The sequence below is a fragment of the Chaetura pelagica genome, unplaced genomic scaffold, assembly GCF_000747805.2.
Source record: "Chaetura pelagica isolate M959 unplaced genomic scaffold, ChaPel_1.0 scaffold139, whole genome shotgun sequence".
Classification (NCBI taxonomy): Eukaryota; Metazoa; Chordata; class Aves; order Apodiformes; family Apodidae; genus Chaetura; species Chaetura pelagica.
Window position 1 is genome coordinate 6,857,591 of NW_009970717.1, and position 22,478 is coordinate 6,880,068.

General features: G+C 38.4%; 1 protein-coding gene across 1 annotated transcript in view; it reads left to right on the top strand.

Annotated features, from left to right (window-relative positions):
- The window catches only part of CDH13 (cadherin 13), a 417,908-nt gene that overhangs the window by 134,328 nt on the left and 261,102 nt on the right, over positions 1–22,478 (top strand). Inside the window, exon 3 of the mRNA XM_010006203.1 lies at positions 13,313–13,521. Within this exon, the coding sequence (XP_010004505.1) occupies positions 13,313–13,521 (209 nt within the window). The remainder of the gene's footprint in view (positions 1–13,312; positions 13,522–22,478) is intronic.

Below are 22,478 nucleotides of genomic sequence, written 5' to 3' on the forward strand. Positions count from 1 at the left end.
ACAGTCTTTGTAACACTGTCTGTTGTCAAATGGTGCTTTCAGGTGCTGGGTGACTCTCTGAGCGCTGATCAACTGCCCTTGCAGTTCTGAAATACTTCCCAAGCAAGTGTTGATGCTTGTGTCCAAGTGCCTGCTGTTCTTCTTGGGGTGGGTGCAACTGCACACAGAGTGCTGATTCACCCCATTATCTATGAACAGTGTCCTACAGACCCATGGCCAGCTGGCAGGTCCCTGCAGAGGAGAAAGCCAGCCTGAGTTTTTGCTCTGGCTCTGGAACTGACTGGTTGTGAGACCTGAAATATGTAATATACAGTTTTAGAACCTGGAATTCCTAAGGTTTTAAGTCAGGATAAAGGTTGGTTCATTTTCCACAATTATAAAGGAGGGTATTCTAGATACTTTAAAAGAAAAAGGAGAAAGAAGTGCAAAGTCTCCTTCAGGAACTTTTACATTCAGTGAATGTAAAAGTAAAGTAGTGTTTACTCCTCTGGTGGCTTGGAAAGTTGGAGGAGGAACGTAGAATTGGGAAACAGCTCTGGAACGGTAACTAAGTTGAGCAGTATAATTTATTGTCAGTTCCTGTACAGGAGTCTTCTGTGGAAAGACAGTGTCAGGAGAAATGCTGACAGAAGGCAGGTGTCTAAATACTAAATCAGTGAAAGAGAAGCACTTCCTTGAAGAAATGAGCACGTCTTTCCTTGGTGTTTGTTCAGTGATGTTCTCTCAAGACATGAGCCATGAGGAGTAGCCTAGAGACTGAGCATGCAAACAGTGTAGACTTGATATGCAAAGGCAGGCAAAGATGAGGGTGAATGTAATGAGTCTGGATTTTATTTCTTGACTGGTTGTTGTGATTGGCCAACTAACCAAATTTCACTAAGCCAGGGCTGTTTGATTCAGATTGCTTCTGTGAGGACATGTTCTCTTGGGATTGAGATACATCTAAGGTAGCTGTTCTATGAGTAGGAAATAGATAGAAGGACTGTGTTGTTTATGCCAGCTCAGGATCCGGCTCTCTGTACTTTAGTGAAATGCTTCTGGTGAAGAACGTTCTCATTTTAGACTTGTCTCTGGTAGAACTTCAAAACATTAACAGGCATCTATCAGGATTGTAACAAAACATGGTGTTGTTTAGCCTTCAGCTATGCAAGGAAATGTTAATAAAGAGGTTTCCAAATCAAAAGTCTCAGAGGTGGTTAAGAATTTGTATTCCTACAACAGATGAACAACTTAAAGTATCATGGTAAAATTGCACCTGTATCACTCTGCATTGAAATACAACAGCAGACATTGCCTCTGCAATAATATGTCTTAGTTTCAAGACAGCAGGAGTTTATAATAATAGAGTATTTATGCAAAACAGGGAAGGGAGAGAGAAGGGGAGGGAGAGAATGATAGTTGTCTAGCAGGCTGAATACACAAAGCCTTTGGTACTTGAAAACTAATTTTATTTTTAGTTAATATTCATTGTTGCAAGTGCTAGTCTATTGTTAAATGATTCCAGTGAATAATTACATACATCACTTTGAAATGCTGAAGACAAGTGTGGAGTTGTAAAACCAATCTTTTTTATTGGAATCATCACTGAAGTTACATTGTGGAAACCATGTTGATACTACAATTTGATTGTGTCCTCAGAGGCTGCAGGGCTCTCAGAATTGCTTCTGTGCTTTGTGCTGACACACACTGTGTGCTTGTTTTGCTGGGGAACCGTTAGAAAGTGTGTGACAGTTCTGTATTCTCATTTCCACAGAATCTTTCACCTTTTGAATATGACCCATCTGTGAAGAGTGAATGGCAACTGTTTATTCCAGAATAAAGCATGTGCTAAATGAAAACATATAGCCTGCAGATCCACTGGGCTAAGTTTAATTGGCTGGAGAGTTAATTTAAAATTCAAACTACCAAGTTATCTCACTGATGAGTCAAGTTTATATTTCTTGCTAGACAGGTTAGCTCATATATATTTGTTTCTAGGTGATGAATTCTGATAAACTTTCTGTTCCTAAAGCTATAAATGTCCCATATGTGCTCTCTGATGCAGCATAATTATTTACACCTCAGTTCTGGATTACACTACTACAAAGTTGCTCAACTGCCATGTGTACCAACATGGTATCACTTGGAAACTTTTGGCAAATCCCATTTACTAAATGAATTCTCAGTTTATGGAGATGGTTGCCATGAACAAAGTGCAACACATATGAGGTGTATAGTGTGCAGAAGGATTTTTTTTATTGTGGTGTTTGTTGGGGTTTTTTTGTATGTTTGTTGTTTGTTGGGGTTTTTTTTGCTTTATTTTCCATAAGACACTAATGCTTTGGAGGGGAGACATTAGCTGGAAAAATGCACAGATTTAGTGTTCTGGTGGTTTTTTATTCTTATTTTTCTTATGTGTTTATAACTAGAAGCAAAGTATAGCCTGATGATTATCTTTCAATTTCTTAAGCATTGTAATCATTATGGTTCTTCTAGTGTGAAAGAAAAAAGCCAGTGACTCAGATATGCAAAGGTTTCTGCTTTCTAATACTGCAAAGTCAGGTGGTAGTGCAGGAAATCCATATCACTAATCTTTAGTACAGACATCAGAGCATTCGCAATTAACAGTACCAAGGCTAAGGAAAGAGAAAGGAAGATGATAAATCAGACTTTTTTTCATTTATTTGACTTGGAAAAATGAAATGAAATAGTAGAAAAAAGAAAATAAAATAGTGGATGTAGATCTACCATTGAATAACCAGCAAATTTTGTTATGCTGGCAACAAAAATAGCATGTGGAATTCCCATAGTTTTAAGAATAAATGTAGTTTATTACATCTAAGTAGGCACTTGGTAATTACATTTTAGTTATGTATTGATTACTAAATCAGTATTGTGAAGACTTTGTGGTAGGCAAGTATCTTTTCTGCTGTTTGCAGTGTGATCACCATATGAAAATAAATGACACTAATAAGAAATGCAAGAAATAACATAAAAATATATTGTTGTAAATAAATACTAGTCGCTAGTGGTATTCTGATCCCCTAATTTCTACACTACAGATATTATAATTTTTTGTTTAATGTGTTTTTCCTTCGAACAGTCCCTGTTGTGGATTTATCTGGGATGTTGGCTCAGACAGCTTTTCACTGCCCTCTTTTGTTGACTGTGGAATTTCACATAAGCAAAAATCCTATTCATTGCTTACAGCTTCCTGCAGCAACTGTCAGTTGTTGGCTGGATCCATATTTCTGAAGCTGGCAAAAGGGCTTGGTATGAAACCCTGGGTTGACCTCTTAGATTGTGGTTGCACTGATGCAAACTATAGACTGGTAGCTTTATGGGAGTGGGTATCCCCCTTTGGAAACCAGCAGGCAGCCAAATGGCACTACCAACCACAGTGTATACTTGAAATGTAGATTTTGTTCAGTAATTGACACAACTTATTGTCACATGTTTCCTATCAGTGCTGCTTGGTTGAATATGGGCATGTGTATCAGGGCATCCATTTAAGAAGCAAACACGAACAGCAGTATCACCTGGCTCATCAAATAATCACTATTGGGCAGTAGTTGTTACTTGTGGGTTTTTTTCCTAGTTTCTGAGTTATTAAAGAGGGGCAGAAGCTTCAATAGCCTGATGTTTTCTTCCTTGGTTTATCTATGTAAACAAATTTCAGTTTACTTTTAAATGATCGTGACTGGCAGTGTAGACTTTCCCTCAGGTCAGTTTTTTGTGGAAGATGCTAAAGCCTGTCTTTCTTTAAAGTACAAAAAGCCTGTGTTTGATGTGAATAGAAACTGTTCTGGGAATGACTCTGCAGAGCAAGATTACATGAAGCAATTTTAGTTACATTGTTCTCAGTTGTGGTACTTGTGTGAGCTTAGTGTGAGAGTCAAAATTTAAACCAAGGTTATTTGATTCTGTAAATGTTAGCCAAGGGCTAATATTGTTTGGCAGAGGAGATAAATTGAGCAAGTTTAAAAACCAACAGAGTTTTGAGAGGTTGCTTCCTCACTAATAAGTTGTGTATGTTAGCAGGTTGCAATTAAGTGGATGATTTTCCACAGTTTATGGAATAATCTGTGTCTTGGAATTGGCTTGCCACTTGAGCAAAACAAAAGCCTAACTACTGAATAATTTTGCAGCTTTAAATGCAATTCAGATTTTTGAAGGCATTCTGAAAAGCTGTTCATAAACTGTGCCCAAGGGCTGTATTTTAAGACCCCACTTTTAGACAAAGGGCTGCAAAGGAGTGCAGGCCTGTTATTTGTGCATTTCATCAGATATGTCTGAAAAAATCAATTTTCTACTCTTCATTACTAAAAAATAGGTTGAGGGAGCTCACTTGAGAGAAGTGAGCACTAAGATAGATTGCTCTTTCTCAGTCAGGTTCGTTGCTGGAGAATGTGAGAAGGCACAAGATTTCCCCTGGAAACAGGGAACTTTGTTTTAGTTTTTCACAGGGAAAGTTGAACAATCCACTGACTAAATGGCTTGAGCAGATTTTCAGGCACAGCATTACTCATTCAGCAGCTGAAAAAAACAGGCCAGCAACCTACAGTATCCATTTTGAAAGAAAAATATTACACAGTGGATTTATTACTCACTCTCATTTCCTTTTATGTATTGTAAATGATGCGTCATTCTCTATTTCTGAAACAAACTCCTACTGCCGAGTGCTATTTGGAAATGAGTTGCACATGGCACAAGCTGAAAGCTTTATTTCTGGGGATGCCTTTCAAGAATACATCATTGTACATCAGAAAAGACTTTGATAGTGATTAGGATTCCAGAAAAAGGGCAGCTGTGTAGATGTCCATGTATTTTCTCTTTTGACATTTCTTAGCATGTGCTAACTGATAGTTTTACTTGTTACCAGAGTGCTGAGGTTATGAAGAAGTCTGTGCAGCTCCTTGTTGGAGTACAGATTAGTTGTAATTTCACACGGAAGGGGCAACCAAGACCCAAGACTGAGAAGACAAGCAATGTTGCCTGTACACAGTGTCTGTAGGGTATGTGTAAAAAGCACTTTGTATTGATAGCTTATTTAATTAAAAGCTCCTGCACTTTGATTTCTTGTCTCAACGTACTGCTAGAGCAAGAGAGATAGATCGAGCAACGTTTTTTTCTCCTATCTCTAAAAAAAGCAAGTGTAGAAGGGTGTGAGTGGCTGCCATGGATTGGGTAAACCACAGATGATATGTTTTTAGAGTAGTAATTTCTCCTCCCATCCTCAAAACACTTGAGTTATTTGTACTTCTCACTGAAGGAATGCATAGAGCATTCATTCCTCCAGTGAGGCCTGATGTTTCTATCATTTAGTAAGCTTCTTACTAATGGTCCAAACTTCAGGCAAATGTAAACATATGCAGAATTTAGTGAATCTTCTGTTCATCTGATAGTATATTAAAATTTCAAGTAAATTAACTCATAGAAAACAGGTCTTAGTTGAGTGTTGACAGAAGCTTGTGCCATTAAAAAAGAAGAAAAATAGGAAATAAGAAGTTATGAGAGATTACATTAAGAAATGACAGATCACTGTAACCACAACAAACTGACTTTGAAGACAAACAGTTCTAATTGTAAACTTGAGGAAAGAAATCCCTATGACCTGCAGCTAATTATTTAGTAAGGGTATTCCATTTACTGAATTAGTTTGTGATTTTGTAAGCATTTAAAAAACATACTGATGTAAATTAAGTACTTTCTTTGCTGTTTGTACTGTAGTTATTTCCTGTGAGTGATTGCTTGTTGTTACTTTTTGACATCTGTTAGCGGCAATTTATTAACATAGTTAAATCTCCTGAGACACTGTTCTGCTGAACACAACCTCAACTGGTTAGTTTTCAATAAATTACATATATCAAGAAATTGGTTTGCGTGGCATTTAGGGTGACTGCTCAAAGATCAGGTGTGTGCTTGTGCAGAAGCCAAGAAAATTCATGGCCAGCAGTATAGTGCCTCTTGATGATTTATTCAGCCAGCACTCAAAGGCAATTATCCATTTTATCCCACTGGGAATTCTTAGACAAAGTTAGACTTCTCTCCTATCTTCCTCCAATATAGGATACAATTGATTTCCTTTTGACAAACTTCTCACACCATTTGCAGAGCTACAACATATTGAATATATTTGAATGTCTTTGCTTTTGCCCATTTGTGCCTTGGACTCAGCCAGTGAAGATTCTGTAAGAGTCTAAAGTTAATCTGGTCTTATGTTCTCCTGGGATTCTTTGCAAAATGTTATGTAAATCTGCTAAAATGGAATAATATTGATCATTTGCATTGCAATGGGAAGCACTTTCACTGAAACTAGTGGTGTTAAAGAGTCTTTTCTCCAAATTACTTCTGGGTTTGAGGTCATTTGGGCTGTTCAGAACAGATGCCATTCAGAAGATGCCATCGAGGGTTCTTTCTCTTTAAAAGAAAGGAAAGAGGGAGCATGGTGGAAAAAGGCAAGAAGCAGCAGTAACACATCTGTGCTGAAAAGGCAGGAATCCTTGAGTTTGGGGCTGATGGGGCTGTTAAGTATTTTGTGTCATACAAGTTTTGTGTCAGTGCTGAACTGATAAAAGTTGTGAAGCTTCTGGTTTTACAGCAGGGTTATTCAGCTCTAGCTCAGGGTACCTGATGCCATACTAGCCAGGTGGAGTTGTGATGTGCTAGGAGAAGAAAGTCAGAGCTTGGTGAGTTGTGGAAAGATGCCAGAGCATAGCGCTGGGTATAGCAGAGGTGAAGAGGGAGACATAACAGAGCATTGCTAATCTGGGTCTTCTGTGGGGAGATAATAACTTCATTTTTTTTTTTTTTTTGTACAAATTAGAAAGTGTATAGATGTTTCTTCTAATTGAGAATACTGTTGGTTTGAAAAGCAGTATTTTGAGCTGCCTTTGTCATTAGCTGTTGGAACAGTTTTCTCTTTAGTTCTTGGATGGATTCAGGTTGTCCAGATGTGTTGGTTGCAGATAGATTTTTATCCTCTACACATTGACAGGATAATTCATCTCTGGAAGCCTCATGAACATATTGCATTTCTGTTAGTTTGTGTTGGGCTGCTGCGTGACACCCTGTGCCAGTCAGGCTTTCAATAGTGTGATGGACACTGTCATGTGGTGGCCTGTTACCACCTCCGTAGTTCCTTGCTGTTTTCAGTCAGTGTCAACATTTATTGCTAATAAGAGCTTCACTTTATGAAAAGAACTGCACATAAAGCTTCACTTTATGAATTTTTACATACAACAGCAGTACTCAGAAGCCTTTCCATTTACTTCACTCATCATGTTCCTCTCTTTGTAGCTAATGAAGCTCAGCTTTGCCAGTTTCTGTCCAACTTCTGTGTTTTGCTACTACTATTGAAGAGGGAGGACTTTTTAGCAGAGCTGAGGGATCCCTGCAAGTCTGGAAAGTTAAATTGCCTTTGTGCAGCTGTCATGTATTTTTCTTGCATCTCTAGACCTCACAGGTACAGCTTCCAACTTGTTTCAGTATGATCTAAAGTTACTTGTTAAAAGGCATAAGAAAAAATACAAGCTTGGTGCTGTAATTCCCACTGATTGGAACAAAGTTAGGTCGTATTTGCAGATGGATCCTAACCTTAATTGATAGTGTGATTAAGTCTGTGTGTGTGTTTGGTGTATGCATTTTCAATGTGAAATTTCCTCACTGAGGAGCCATTTTGTTACTAGCTGTCATTAGTTAACATAAAAATACAAATACATATACCTAGAGACATACATAAAAGCACTTACGTGTTTATAGATAAATGTCTGTTTAATTATGCAGAATACGTCTGTAGAGATTTTGTCAGAGGCAAAATTATGGATTCTGTATTTCTGTTCAAAACAAATTAAATTTGGAAAAAAAAATTACTTTGGAAGAGGAATATACCAGCCTCATATATCCTTTTGCATATATACATATAAAATTCAACTAGTTTTATTTTTATAGAGTTTACAAGGAATCTGACTGCTAACCTTTCAATGTTTAAAAATGGTATTCTTTAAAACATCTGTGGTTCATTACCATAAACTTCATAGCTGTGTAGAAACCTCATATGTGGCTCATCATAACAGTGAGAATTGGATGCACTGAAATGATGAACCTCAGCAACTTAAGTTTTCTTGCTGAGATGTAGGAAGGGTAATATTTCCAACGGCAGCTTCAGTTTCCCGTTGTTACATCAATGGACATGGGATGTTGCAGAAGAATCCTTTTTCCAACAGGTCCTTCAATGATAATAAGCTCAAAGTCAGGTGCTACTAATAATGAATATTGCTTTGTGGACAAAACATTCTGTACAGTTCACGCATGAATGAACTTTCTTACAGAAAGAGTAAAAATCTAATATAGGAGGCTGGGAAATGAGCAGAGGGCAACGAGTGATGTGCATGTTGCTTTTCATTGGGAGATGCTTGGCAGTATTTTCAGTTTGCTTGCATGGAGTTTTGGAGCTTGTCTCATACCATATGGCATATTAAGCACAATAAAGATGTTCACTTGGCAGCTGGAGCATTACTCAGAATACCAAAAGAGTCATATATGCATCAATAAATTGAGAACTCTGCATTCATGCAGATAAGTATTTGATAATTACCAAAGTTTCAGTTTAGGGCTATAGCTGAGCAGTTACTATTACTAATTCTTTTTTTCCACTTCCATAGCACCTTGATCACCAAACATGAGTAATTTTGTTGCAAGTGCTTTAAAGACACAGAGTGAACAAATGATCTTTTCTCTGAAGAGTTTACAATCTAGTTAGAGTCCTTAGGCTTTAACACAAAGTAAGTGTGCAGGAGGACATGGGAGGATTTAGTGCATGTGGCCACTGACATCAGTTTGGTGTTTGCCCGATCTATTATAATGCAGCTGGGTAGTATGAATAATATCAGTTATCCATCTTATGGCTTTCCTCACACCATATCTTTGTGACAAATACCTGAGCATCAGAAACATCATCATACACCATGAGGACCATAAGTCATTGTGGTTGCCAAGCAGTGAAGTGTTATACATTGGGACACTACCTTTTTGTTTTAGGCAGACTGACATTTTGGTCTCTTCTTTCCATGAAACTTGGCAGAATCTTCACAGCATGTGCTATCCATCCAACTGACATAGATTTTGATAACCAGTTTTATTATTACTATTTAATTTACTATTACTATTATTTAATCTGGGAATTATTTAAATACTAATCTGAAAAGACCTTATTGGAAGATGAAGCTGAAATTCCTTAGATCTCTCCTGAGTGCCTGGCAGGTCAGGAAAGTGTGGTCAGTTCCAGAGCCAGCTCCTTAGACTATGTAGCTGCTACTGGAGCCTGGTAAAGGCAGCTCAGGTACTGTAAATTGTGAGTTATCTGCATTTTGGTTCCCCAGAAGCCACATGAGTTTAAGGAAGCAAATGTTCCCAGTGAGGGGCATTGTTGAAATAGCTAGGAGTGCAATGCAATCTTGTGCAACATTCCCTGATCCTCTCAGTCCAGAAGGCATCATCATTCTGGTAAAATTCACATTTGCCCCTAACTTCAGAGATTGTATCTTAGGCTACAGTTCTCTTCAGCTCTCTTAACAAGTTACTTCAGTTTCATCTCTGTTAGCCCTTGGTTCAAATAATCTTCAGTGTTCTCTATCCTTACGATCACTTCATCTCCTTCCACCCACTTCTAATTTCTCTCCTACGTATCAGTACTTCTCAGAGTCTTTTCATTTTCTTTTTGTCTCCTTGCTATTAACCTTGTCAAATACTCTTGTTTCTGGGGTAGAATTGGGAATTGAAAGCATCAGTGCTTTTGGATGAGTTGTGGTAAGAAAACAGTTTCCCACTCTCAAATAACTCTGTTCTGCCCTTGTTGGAAAAAGCTGCAGAGATTCATAAAGCAAGGTCAACAGATAAGCAAAATATAAAAGGACTAAAAGTGTCAAATTCATAACTTCAGAGGAATATAGATCTAAGTACTTCTCCTGATTCCATGTGTTGAATTTGCATGTGGTCTTTGAATTTGTGCAGTGGACACAGATGGCAGCAATGCAGGAATCTTGAGGTTTTTGAATGCTGAGCAGCAAGATGGGAAAAAAAGTACTCCCAGAGAGATTCACCTCTCTTTTTGAAGCACAACAGAGTTTGGCCTTTTGAATGTGACCTGTAGCATTTGGTTGGGTAATGCTTTGGCTTTGAAATATGACATTAGTTTTTTAAGTCATTACTTTATCATAGTTTTGTGAGGGTTTATTTATTTATTTTACTTTTTATTCCTGACTTAATTAATTTCTCAAACAGCCATGCCAATTTTTTCCAGCTGTAAACTATTAATAGACAGTAGATCCTCAGATGATTTTGTCTGTGAAGGGCGTATTTATTTAATATAACAAGATACCTTCCTAAGATTTTATGCAGGGCTTTTTAAAGAGAAGAAAAGGATCAGTTAAAAGAGAACCCACTCTTAATTCATCAAAGCTGCAATCTACACAATGATTAGTATAGAGAATTTCAACTTCTCACAGCTGTGGTGACAGGGAAATTTTGTCCTTTTTTTTGTGGGTGGATAGGTCGGGTAGATGACAGTGAATCTGCTACAGCTGCCATCGTATCACCAACATAAATTGCAGTGGGTGGTTTTATACCAGGGAGGTCTTGCTAGCAGAAAGCCTTCCATCAAAACCCTGCCATGAGCACAAGACCCTTCTTGGGAGCTGGTTCCTGGCCTGGGAGAGCAGCCACGGGTTGGGGTGGGACAGACAACAGCACGGTCTGAGCACTGTGAAATTGTTTTAAACTGCTACTGGTCCCAACTTCTGTGTGTGTGGTGTGTCCCCCCGGCTTCTGCTGCAGTGTAAGGCTTTGCAAAGAGGGGTCTGTAACGTGACAGACTGAGATACGTTTGTCTGGAAGGAGTGGAGTGTCCTGTGGGGAAAGAGCTTTTTGTTTCTTTTTTTTTTTAATTTAGAATCCCTCTTCCTTTCAGCAAAATTCAATGAAGCAGCAAATGTGCTGATGAAATTCTGGTTTGTTATCCCACCATGAATCCAAGAATAGTTCTTTTGCCCCCTAGTAAAGCAGAGAAAGTGGGACCAACTTTTAGTTAAAGAATAGGTCAGGAAGCCTAAAGCCGGTGCAGAGGAAGATCCTTCCGATGCTGGAATAATTTTTATGCAAGAAATTGTGGTGACTAAAGAGCTTGGACTCTTCTCAGTAAGAGGATAGACACAAATTCACAGGATTACAACTTTCTTCTTCTTAAAATCCCACCTCAGGCTCTTAATGCCTTTGTCGACATACGGGGTGTGCGTGCACAGGCAGTGCCTTTGGGGGGGGCGGGGCTGCCCGTGCTGGACAGCGCCGGTCCCAGCCGGTCCCAGCCAGTTCCAGCCGGTTCCACAGCTGCCCCACCACAGGGCACAGCCAGAGATGCAGGTGGTGTCTCTGTGGAAATGTCTTCAAGAAAGGGGCAAAATTCTGCCTGGGAGTGAGGACTGAGGGGAGAAAAGCCTGAGGAGCGAGTGAGCCGTGGGAGCTGAGGAGGAGGAAGGGCCGGGGCTGGAGCCGGGATTCCCTGGAGCCAGGATTCCCTGCAGCCTTGGAGGACCCAGGCAGGAGCAGGTGGGCATGTCCTGAAGGAGCTGCCGGCCCTGGGGGGACTTGTGCTGGAAGTGTGAGGTGGAAGGAGCTGTGGAGAGGAGCCATCAAGCACTGAGTGTAACCCCTGCTGCCCAGCACTCTGTGCTGCCCAGGGAGACGAGGCAGAGGAGCTGGGAATGAGGTGAGGCTGAGGAGAAGAAGGGTCAAAGGAGGAAGATCTGGTTTTAATTTTGTCTTTTTCTTACCATCCAAATATATTTTAAGTCAATTCTGTTTCAGGACCTCCCCATCTTTGTCTTGACCCACAAGATTTTTCATTATCTTTTCTCCCTCTGTCCTGTCGAGGTGCATCTGGGTGGACATCTGGATGCAGCCCAAGGTCAACACACCTTGTCCACTTGGCAAATAGCCTCACACATCTCATATTCTGTGCCTTATTCTGAAGATGAAAAATTTGATGAAGAGGATTTTTGTGTAACTTCGCAGGAGTGGTGTTAGGCCATCCACTATGAGATTTTGTCTGTGTTTTAAGACCAATTAAAGATACTACATAATCAATAAAAGCTTAGGTATTGGCCAGGTAGTGAGAGAATCTGCGATTTTTATTTTTTTGTTTCCTTTCAAAACAACTGAATTCAAGAGTCTATGCTGTGGATTTAAACACTATTCAAAGTGTTTTATCTTCAGTAAAACTCCATTGTCTTTGATCTTCTGTAGTCCATATCCCTGTCTATATCCATTTCTGAAAGTGTAATGCAGTGTTTAAAGATCCAACAGAAATTAACAGTACAATAAAAATGGCAAGAATATGCAGATAAGTTAAAAGTCTGCAGCAGCAATTCAAGGATCTGGTAGGGAATATAGAACAGGTTGTCTGAAAAAAATCTCCACATGAAAATATATTGTTCCAAGATGTCAAAACTTGAAATGTTTACTTAGCAATTAAGTTTGTTGCGAAGACCTGTTAATCATGTAGTTGGTAGTTACATCACTAATATTTTTTCTAGTGTTTTGTGCAAAGTGCATCTAGCAGACTCAGAGAAGGAATTTAAGGCAAAGTCTCAAGTCTTTGTCCTTTAGAGACATTTCTCTCTTTATGCCAGCCTTCCTACTATTTTCAATCTTTTGTGTAAAGACAAACAGGGCTATTGACAGCTACTGTTCAACTAAAAGTTTTCACGATCTTTAGCTATGCTGAGAGTGCAACTCATGCACTATATCACAATCTTGGTAGTTAGTAAGAAGTATAATTTGGCTTTTCTGTTAGGTATCACTTTTGCAGTAGGCTCTGAAGTTGAATATTCTGTAAACAACCAATGCCAAGCATTAAGATTTTCTGGATATCGGAAACCACTTTGCTAGAAGAAGAGCTTTTAGAGCTCCTAGGTTATGATGAAGAGCATAACAAGGTCTCTACTGCTACTGTCCAATTTGTAGAGCTAGGTGTTAATTTTGTGCATTTGGTTTGAGTGATCACAGAATGTTCATGTCCAAACCATTTTGTTTATCTCCTACCTCCCCAATTAACATAGTCAAAATCTGTTCCTCCTTCTCAAAGTGCATATTCATAAGATTTGTCTATGAATTATAGTTACACAAGTATAAAGCCGCTTTGAAAGATTTCCCCTTAAATAGGGAGGCATTTCTTCCAGAAATCTGTAGACAAGTCCATAATATAAAGGTGTTTGAAGTTTGTCTTCCAAAGTGAATATTTATAATTGTGTTTTTTTCTTTTCTCTTTTTCCCACCCCAGTGGAATTTGATGACTGCAAGGGGAATAATAACTTGAACTTCGAAGTTTCTAACCCGGACTTTAAGGTGGAAAGTGATGGGTCTCTAGTTGCACTAAAGAACATATCAGAAGCTGGCAGAGCCTTGTTTGTCCATGCACGGTCTGAGCATGCTGAGGATATGGCAGAAATTTTGATTGTTGGAGCAAATGAAAAACATGGTGAATTAAAGGTAAGATAAATGCACAGGACAAGAAGAAATTTCCAAGGAGATGCTACTAGATATTTACATATGCCATCTAGGACTGTAAGAAGTATAACTGGTTAGCAGAGAGAGCAAAATCAGTCTTCAATCTAGATATTCCTGTAATAATTTAACACTCAGTTTTTCCAGGTTTTGAAAGATGTATTTTCATCTTCAGGGGTAAACACTAAGCATTCATAAAGAATGGATACAAATGAAAGAGCCCAAGTATCGAAATTGGCTGTTTTTTCTGGTTATGCTGGTAATCACAGTTTGGCCATAACTGAAAAAGGAAAATCATAGTCTAAATATGTAATTTAGAATTTACCAAACCTTCACATCACTCCCAGTCTGAGCAGGTGGGAATGAATTCTGTGCTGTGGAATTAAAATTTTCAGGTAGGTCTGCTTATCTGATGTTATTATTTGTTAAAAATAATAAAAATAATAAATAATAATAAATAATAAAAATAATAAATAATACTAAAAATCTGCATACAAATAGCAACAAATGTTTACACTCTGACTCTGCACTAGGGATTTCTGTTCCACTGAATGCTGTGACTGTTCTTTTCCAACTTCTGAATTTCAGTGCAATGCTTCACACCAATGAAAGTAACAAAAGGAAATGTGATAGCCTCTGCCTCTGTCATGGCATTTAGGAGGGAGGCAGGCAAGACAGTGACTTTTACTAGACAATTAAGCCTGGTACAGACCTATAATTTCAGGGAAATATAAAGAAGCCATGATGAAAATGACTGATCTATTGTCATATTTTGGTGTTTAGACTTTCAGCTGCCAACATTCTCATATTTCCAATAATAGCTTAGTATAACTTAAGTTTTCCATTAAAAAAAAAAATAAATTAAAAAAATTGCTATAGAGGAAAAGTTGAAGAAACTTCTGAAAGGCTGTTGCTGAGGAAAGGTTTTGATCTGCACTTTATGCAGCATGCTGTGTGAATATAGATTGCAGAGTGGAAGAAAAGGTATCAGAAAGTGTAACTGCAGAGAGCTGATCAGAACATTTAAGTGGAATTTGATTTTATTTAGAGATGCTGTTTCTTCACAAAATTCAATTTTAGTAAGGTTGTACTTGGGACACCCTCTTACATGGTGGTTCTGTGGATTTAGGACTGCACACTGACAATTTCAGAGCTTAAAATCTAGGGAAAATTTTGTCTCACGTGTAGGAACTAATAGATGTGTATTTGCACTGACCATGACACGGCTTTGTCAGTGACCTTTTCTCTTTGTCCTGTTTGGGTTGTGAATAGTCTTCCCTCAAAAAGTTCCAGAAGTATTAATAAATGCCTAGTGTTGAAACCTATCACCAGACTACTGTAAAAAGCCAAGTCTAATTTGGCCTGATTCCTAAATGCTGTTCCAACCACTTTGTGTTGCTTCAGAGAGAGAAAGCCAGTCTAAATCTGGCATGTTCTGCCACTTGAATGTCTTCCCTCGTAGGTAACTCCTCAAAGTAGTATCACAGCATCATTTCTACCTGCATTCATCACTCCTTTAAGGACTTTGATATTCAGCTCCTAACTAGAAATTAATCTTTGAGAATAGTGATCCTTGGTGTTTGCAGTGCCATTGGGAGTTACGTGATGCATTCCTGTGTCCTGGGAAATCCTTCTAGAGAGATTCATTCCGTTCTTCAAGGAAATATAAAGGTCTTTGGGGCTGGCTTTCCTACTCTGGCCTTAGCCAGCACTCCATTGTTGTCAAATCAATAGATTTCACAACGGTTTCAGCTCTTATTTGCCTGGTTTAAATATAACACAGACAGTCTTTCGGTTTGTCGTACTTGAGAAGTGTATAAAGATTACAGTGTCCTAGCCAACAAGATTTTATGATAAATTTGAACTTAATCCTGTACTTTTACAATCTGAATTGTGTCAGCATGGAAACAACAGAACCACTCCATCTGTTTATGCAAGGAGTTTTGGCTAAGAAATGCTCAGATGGTGCCTTAGTAGTTCAGCATAATTCTGTAGGGTTAAGATGAGCTTGTGCTCAGCATTCCATACTTAGAGTACAGTACCTTGTTTAATTAGCAGAAAAGTATTTCTTAAGTATTTTCCTACTGCCAGCAACTGCTGTTTCTTATCTGGAAGCATATAACCTACATCTGTGAAATCCCATTGTTAATGTTTCTAATTGCAGATTCCCAACATGTTTGGAAATGACTGGCAACAATGATCTCTAATGTGCTGGCTGGCAGTCTGAGCCTAGGAAGAGGGAGCATCATTACTAAAACTTTGTGATTGCTACCAACTATACTTTAGACAAATATTGACAATATTTAGAGGTGCAGTCAGAAGTGTGCAGTAGAGTAGTGGAGGGGTGTGGTCCTTTCCTACTGAAGATGTGGGAAGATGCCAGCTGGCCTCATTGATCAGTCGTATGTGATTAGCTTCATGGCTATAGTCAGTGGCTGTTAAATACCATTTACTATTTAACTTACTTTTTGAGTCTGAAGGGCATGTTTTCTTACTCTTCTGCTAGAAGCATATTAGATCTGCAGAGCCTGCAGCTCTCTATCAGAGGGTGGCCATGATTACAGTATGAGAAAGAACAATGTCTCCTCAACATCATCAGCCAACTTGGCTGTTGTTCTGATCACAGAATCTTTTGCAGGGTTGAGTGATAAAAGAGCAGATACGTCACTGCTGCTTTTCCAGATGTCTGGGTGTTTCTGCAAAATACCCAAACCCCTATGTGTATGCATACATTGAGAGCAAAAATCTCTACAACATATTACAGATAAATTGCTTTCTGCAGCCTGTTCTTACTACCCCTTTTCCTCCTATGGCTTTTGTCTTGACAGAGGGGAAAATTCACAAAAAAAGATAGTCATGGAAGAGTTGCTATGGACCTATGGAAGGTGTCACTTTACAATGTGTCATACATAGTTGTGTGTGTACACACTTGTACCCTCAGGCAGAGTGTTGAGTGAAGGAAATGAAGTTCACTAGCATTCAGCACGGGGCAGTGCTGGTTAGGCAGCACATCTGCCCTCATACTCTGTTTTGCCTAGATAACCTTTCACAATGTCAGGCCTTGAGTGCTTGGTGATGTTAAAAAAAGACACAGGAATATTTTGATTCACCCAGTTTTCCACAAATGAACTTTGGGTTAATTCTGAATAATCCATAGAATTACTAAGGTTCAGATCGCTAATGGAAAAACTAGTCTCTTGCAAACCCAAGCTGGGAACAGACTGACTGAACTGATGAGTGACTATTTTTATATTTTTTTTTTTTTTTTTTTTTTTTTTTTTTTTAAGGCAGTGCTTGGCCCCTGCTTTGGTTTCTGGAAATAGTAAGACAAACCAAGGCTGGAAATTTTATCACATCGGAGCATTTGACCAGTCATTAGTGGATTTAATTATTTATTTAAAGGGTCTGGTTTGGTGGAAGACAGAAAGCATAGCCAATCTTGTAAAGTCTCTTAAAAGATTGTGAGTTGTAAAAGGCAGCAAGCTGGGAACTGAACTTGTTCTCAGAGGCTAAATTAAATGGTTGTCTGCTAGTCCTCCTCCTTGTCTGGAATCTAATGCTGGTTGTAATGAACATACCCTTGGTACACTGGGAAAACCCTAGGAAAGAATCTTTCTTTACCCTTTTTTTGGTGTGTTGGCAAAATGCAGCCTTCCTCCATCCTCCCCCCAGCAAAGGACTTATTTAGAACTTTTGTTTGTTACAGCACTGCAGACACAGGGTGAGGGGAGGAGTAAGGTATCAAGAGTCTGGCACCAAGGCAGATAAGAGGGCAGGCAGATATTCAGACATTCCAGGCTGCTAGTAACTTCAGTGCATGGTGCTCAGCAGTCTTTCATAAAGAAGGATGCAATGATTAAACAGAAACTGTCAAACCCTCAGGACACTTTTCAGGCACTAGACGGAAAAGAGATAAGAGGGAGGAGCACACCCTGAGACAGCATGTTGTAGACAAAGAAAGTTTTGAATAATCTCCAGCAGCAGTTCAGATTGAAGGAAGTGAAGTTGCTGTAGTCCTGCTACTCTGTCCAGTCCACTTGGCAGAAGCTAGAGGCTAGTTAGATATTCTGCTTCTGCTTTTCCCTTTGTCAAACCATTGCTTTTCCCAACACCAGTACCCTGCTATGCTTATTATTGCAGGCACAGGAGGGACAGCCTGGCTGAAAATTTCCCCAGCCTCCTTGCAGGCCTGAATTCTATTTCCTATTAAATCACTGCCTGAATGTGTATGTTTCTGGAAGTTGCTTTATCTCTGTCCCTCTGTTTCCTAAAGTATCAAACAGAAATAATGAAACTAAGCTTATTGGATTTAAATGTTAACATTTCTTGTTTGTGTCTTACTCTCTGCTTTATCCGTCCAGGGTAGGGATTGCAAATTTTACTGATATGAGATAAAAAATGCCTAGAGCATTATATCCTTGTATGGCTTTCTGCCTTAAAATAGGTGATAAATGATCAATAATCTTATTATGGATCTGGATTCTCTCACAGAAAAGAAAAGTTCATGCAAGGAAGTGATAGTTGAGGTGAGTCATCTGGCAGTTCAATAATTTAGTTGGAAAATAACATCAAGATTCAGCCTTTCTGATAGAGCAAGCACTCGTTCCTATTAAAGTATATTAGCATTTTTTCAGTTTAGAATAGAGCTCCAAATTGGCTGAAAATGACTGTGCAAAAGTATGAGGATGGCCACTCATATGAGATATTGACAAACAGGCTAGAAGAGTTCCATGTTATTAGATTTTGCATACAGCAGTTGCTGAAAAAGCAATGCACTGCATAAATAAAACACCATGTTTTGCATTTAATTTTAAGGCACAAAATAGAGTAACTCGTGGAGTACATCAATATCTGTGATACACTTATGAGTTACTATACTGATCAAAGCAGTATCTAGATTACCATTTTTTTCAGAAAAGCTGTGGAGATGCTTTTCCTTTGGTTATGAAAGTGTCCTTCAGGCAGATAAAGATGAATTTTCATCTCACTTCTGCCTTCAGTTTGATGCAAATTGTAACAGTCATATTCTCCTACTAGCTGTTAAATGATTAACTTGTTTTTACTTCTTTTACTTTTGTGCATTATCACACTACAATCACCTATTGACTTGGAATTAATGTATAAAAAGCTGAGGTATAAGTGATTTTAGAATTTAATACCTGTGTGTTGGTAGTATTTTGGTAAATGACTTTTACTTGTTTTAATCACCAGTGAAAGGATGCTTTTTTTATTATTTTTTTTTTTTTATTTGAGCCTGCAATGCTACATTGTAGGTTTCACAGAATACATCTTAATTAATGTCAATGAAAGCAAGAGCTTGTTCTCATCAATGGGGCATTCTGTAGTATCATTTAGCTGCCTTTTTGGCTATATTTTTATGGAAATCCTCTGTGCAGACCACTTGCTGTTGGGGAAAAAACAAAGAGCTCCTTTTATATTAGAAATTTCCCTAACCACTGAAATAAGCTCTTTTTCATAGAAATTCCAGTCACCTACTTTCACCTTTTATCCTTCAGCCTGATCCAGAACCTGTCGAAATAATCAGATTCCAGCAGACTTTAGATCAAACCCTGGAAGCAGGAGTTTTGTATGACAGTGCCGTACGGACGTGACTCCCGTTCCTCTCTGCACTGTTTCCAAGTGACCTGCAAGTCCCGTGGCAGTGTACAGCAGTTAGGGTTTTTCATGTAGAGCCACACTCCCCCTTTTCACTCAGCTCTGCAGCAGAGGCTCTTTTGATAGGCTTGTACTTTCCCTCAGGCCTGGACTCTGCAGATTCCCACCACCAAAAAAATGCAGGTTTCATATATACTGGCTTTGGAGTTTGCTCTGACAAAGACCCATTTATCTGAGAATTATTATGGTGCCAAGAGATGTGGCAGTTGCCATAGCAACAATTACATATTGTGTTGAATACCAGAGTAAATACTGTCAAGACCACGAGCCACTGGTGCTTTTCATTAATTTAACATTCCTTTTTTTGGGGCAAAGTGTGTCTTCTAAGTTTATTCCCTGGCTGTATAAATGCTTAGCTGAAACGTGTGGGTTAGCTTGCTGTCTGTTTATCTTGGTGCGCAACTTCAGCATGTAAATGAGAAGTACTTGGTTATTTAAGGAGAGAAAAATGGTCTTACAGACTGGAAACATGAATAATTGACTGTGAAACAAGAAGGTGTTAGCTTCTGTGAATGCTCAGCGCTTTTCTCTTTGAGTAATCTATGTTCTGTGATTCAGACTTTCAGTGAACCAGGGTTGTATTTATTCAGGAAAGGGACTTGGTGCTTTTCAATAACAAGCAGAGCTAAGATAAGTATAGAACATGTTTAACAGTGATTCAAAGGTGAAATGAAATGATTTTTGAAATAAATGCAAACCTTGCTAATTATTCCAAATTGTTAACAGACTAATGAAAAGCGACAGGCAAAAATCTTGTATATGAATGTATTTTATTAAAAACATCAAATAATTATTCCTTTCAGCTCTGCACTGCATTTATACTTCTCAGTTAGTTCTCCCTGTAGGAACAGGTAACATCCACAGGACATTTCATCTACTGCTTGGTGTGCTTCTGGTGTAAACTTAAGGTTTTTGTGAAAGCTCAGAACCGAATGCAGTTCTGGAATGCAACCAATTTTATTCTATTTTATTTTAAAACGTGCTTAGTTCTTATCCTTCATCCATATGACTTAATGGCAAAGCTGCCATAAATCTCAGTGTGAGAGATTGTTCAGAGATTGTTTGAGTCTTTTATGTGGACTAAAATTCACCCTGGCATAGCGTGCCAAGAAAATACCTATTTACCTCTCACCCCTAAAAAATTTTATGAGACTTTGAATGGTAGATGAGTAGTGTGAAGACATTTTGAATTGAATTAACTTCTTGTTATGATCTAGAATGCTAACTGTCCTTTATCCATTAAAAAAACCCAAATTCATTCAATTTTATGGAGGAGTGATAAACCATCACACATTGATATATAATGTTTTTCAAGTCGTTATTGTTCTGAGTTCAGCCTGAAAGTATTCTGCTGATACAGAGACAGCTATGCCAATCCTGGGCATTAATCCCCAGACATTGATTGAGTTGTGGGAAAGTTTGTGCCAGGGGTGCGGGTAAGATTTAAATGATTTGGAAAAGGTTTACATTTAAAATTCATTGTAGTAAATGAGGGTATAAGTAGGAAAACAACAGGCTAAGCATGATTTAGTAGAACATTAAGCAAGATCATAAAGGATAAGTAGATGTCTCTTAGGATATATGCTATATTTCATTTATAGAGTGGCTTTCATCCTGTAAGATCCTTAAATTGTAAATATTATGTACACAGAGAAAGGTGTGTGTGCTGGTCTATATAACATACATCTGTAAAAAGAGGTCTTTGCATCAGTATCTTTCTTGCTGATACTTCATAATACTTTTCCATATCAGGATAGGAACAGTAACTTTTAAATAAGGCATTGGGGAAAAGGACATGGTGAGTTCTATATAATGTTAAAAGTGCCATAGCATTTTTAATGTCCTCATATCTATAATGAACAAGAGATTACAGGAACCAGAAGAACCTGTGAGACTTCTTACAGAAAATAAAAACAGTTCATTACTTCCATGATCATTCCCTCATCTGGGAATGATGCAGTCAGTGTATGACAACTAACCCAGTTTTACTAGTGATTCCTCAGATTTATTAAGGAACAGAGACAATTCCAAGAAGGGATCAAACTAAGTTGTGTTCAAAACTAAACTCAAGGGGTTTTTTTGTGTCAGAGACATAAACTATTGCTGGTGTTTTCCCACTATAAGCTTTTCCATCAACCTCAAGAAACAAGGTGGATTTGAGAGAGGGTCACAATGGGAGAAATTATTCACATGAAAAGATTATTTTCTGAGTAAGAGTTGAGTCATTGCTCTCCATCAGAGACATCAATAATCACCCCTAATGATTGCACCAACAGTTCCATACTGGTTCTCACAAACCTGAGGGAACATTTATTATCGTTATTAAAGTAACATGTATCTCAGCACACATCTTAAGCATTTAATGGAGCATCACAGGATAAAATCTACATTTGTCCTCCTCCAAGAATTGATTCTGCCACTGCAAGGACAGATGGCTTATTTGGACCTAAAATTCCTTATTTGTTGGTCATCACATTTCCCCTGCTTTTAAGAGTATTCCTTCACATCTTATTTTGCAGCTAGTTTTCTGAATTACCTAGAATAACTTGGCAAGTTGAAGAAATATTCAGCATAAGAATGATGGAGTTAAAGTTTAATATAATTCGGTAGCTCCACAATAAAAACTTCTGCTAATATTTGCAGTAATCTTGGAGGCATTAATCAGCCTGCTCCTCACTTCTTATTTCACCTCCAAATAAACTGAGTAACTTTTACATGAAACAGCTGATCCATCTTAGAAAAAAATAATTTTACCAATTTATAATAGCTCCCCTCTTACTGAGAGGGCACCTAGTGATGACACAGGAAGTGAGTGGAGGGTGCAGCAGATTGATTTGAACTGGTCCAGAGTCTTGCTATGTATGTAATTGGCTGCTGCTAGTACTTTCGGTACCACTAACATTCCTCAGGGTCCTTCATCACTAAGGAAAAGAATGTTTCCTGTTTAAGGTAATTGGCAAAAAAATGTACTAGTAGGAAAGGAGAAACTGATTTTTGCCTCTAGTTTCTTAACCTTACTAGGACTGTAGTTTGGTGCATAGTAGTAAACAAACTTCCTGGTGAATAGAAATAGGTTTTAAAAAATATTTTTAGTAATTGTTCTGTTAACTGGTTTGATCCAAGTCACTGATGCACAGTCATTTAGTCAACAGCTGTTCAAACTACCATGAACAGATACACTTTAATTTTCCTGCAAGTCAGCAATCCCCTGTAGTTGATGGTGTTCAATACCTGTTGAACCATTTGGCACATGTTTGTACTCAGCA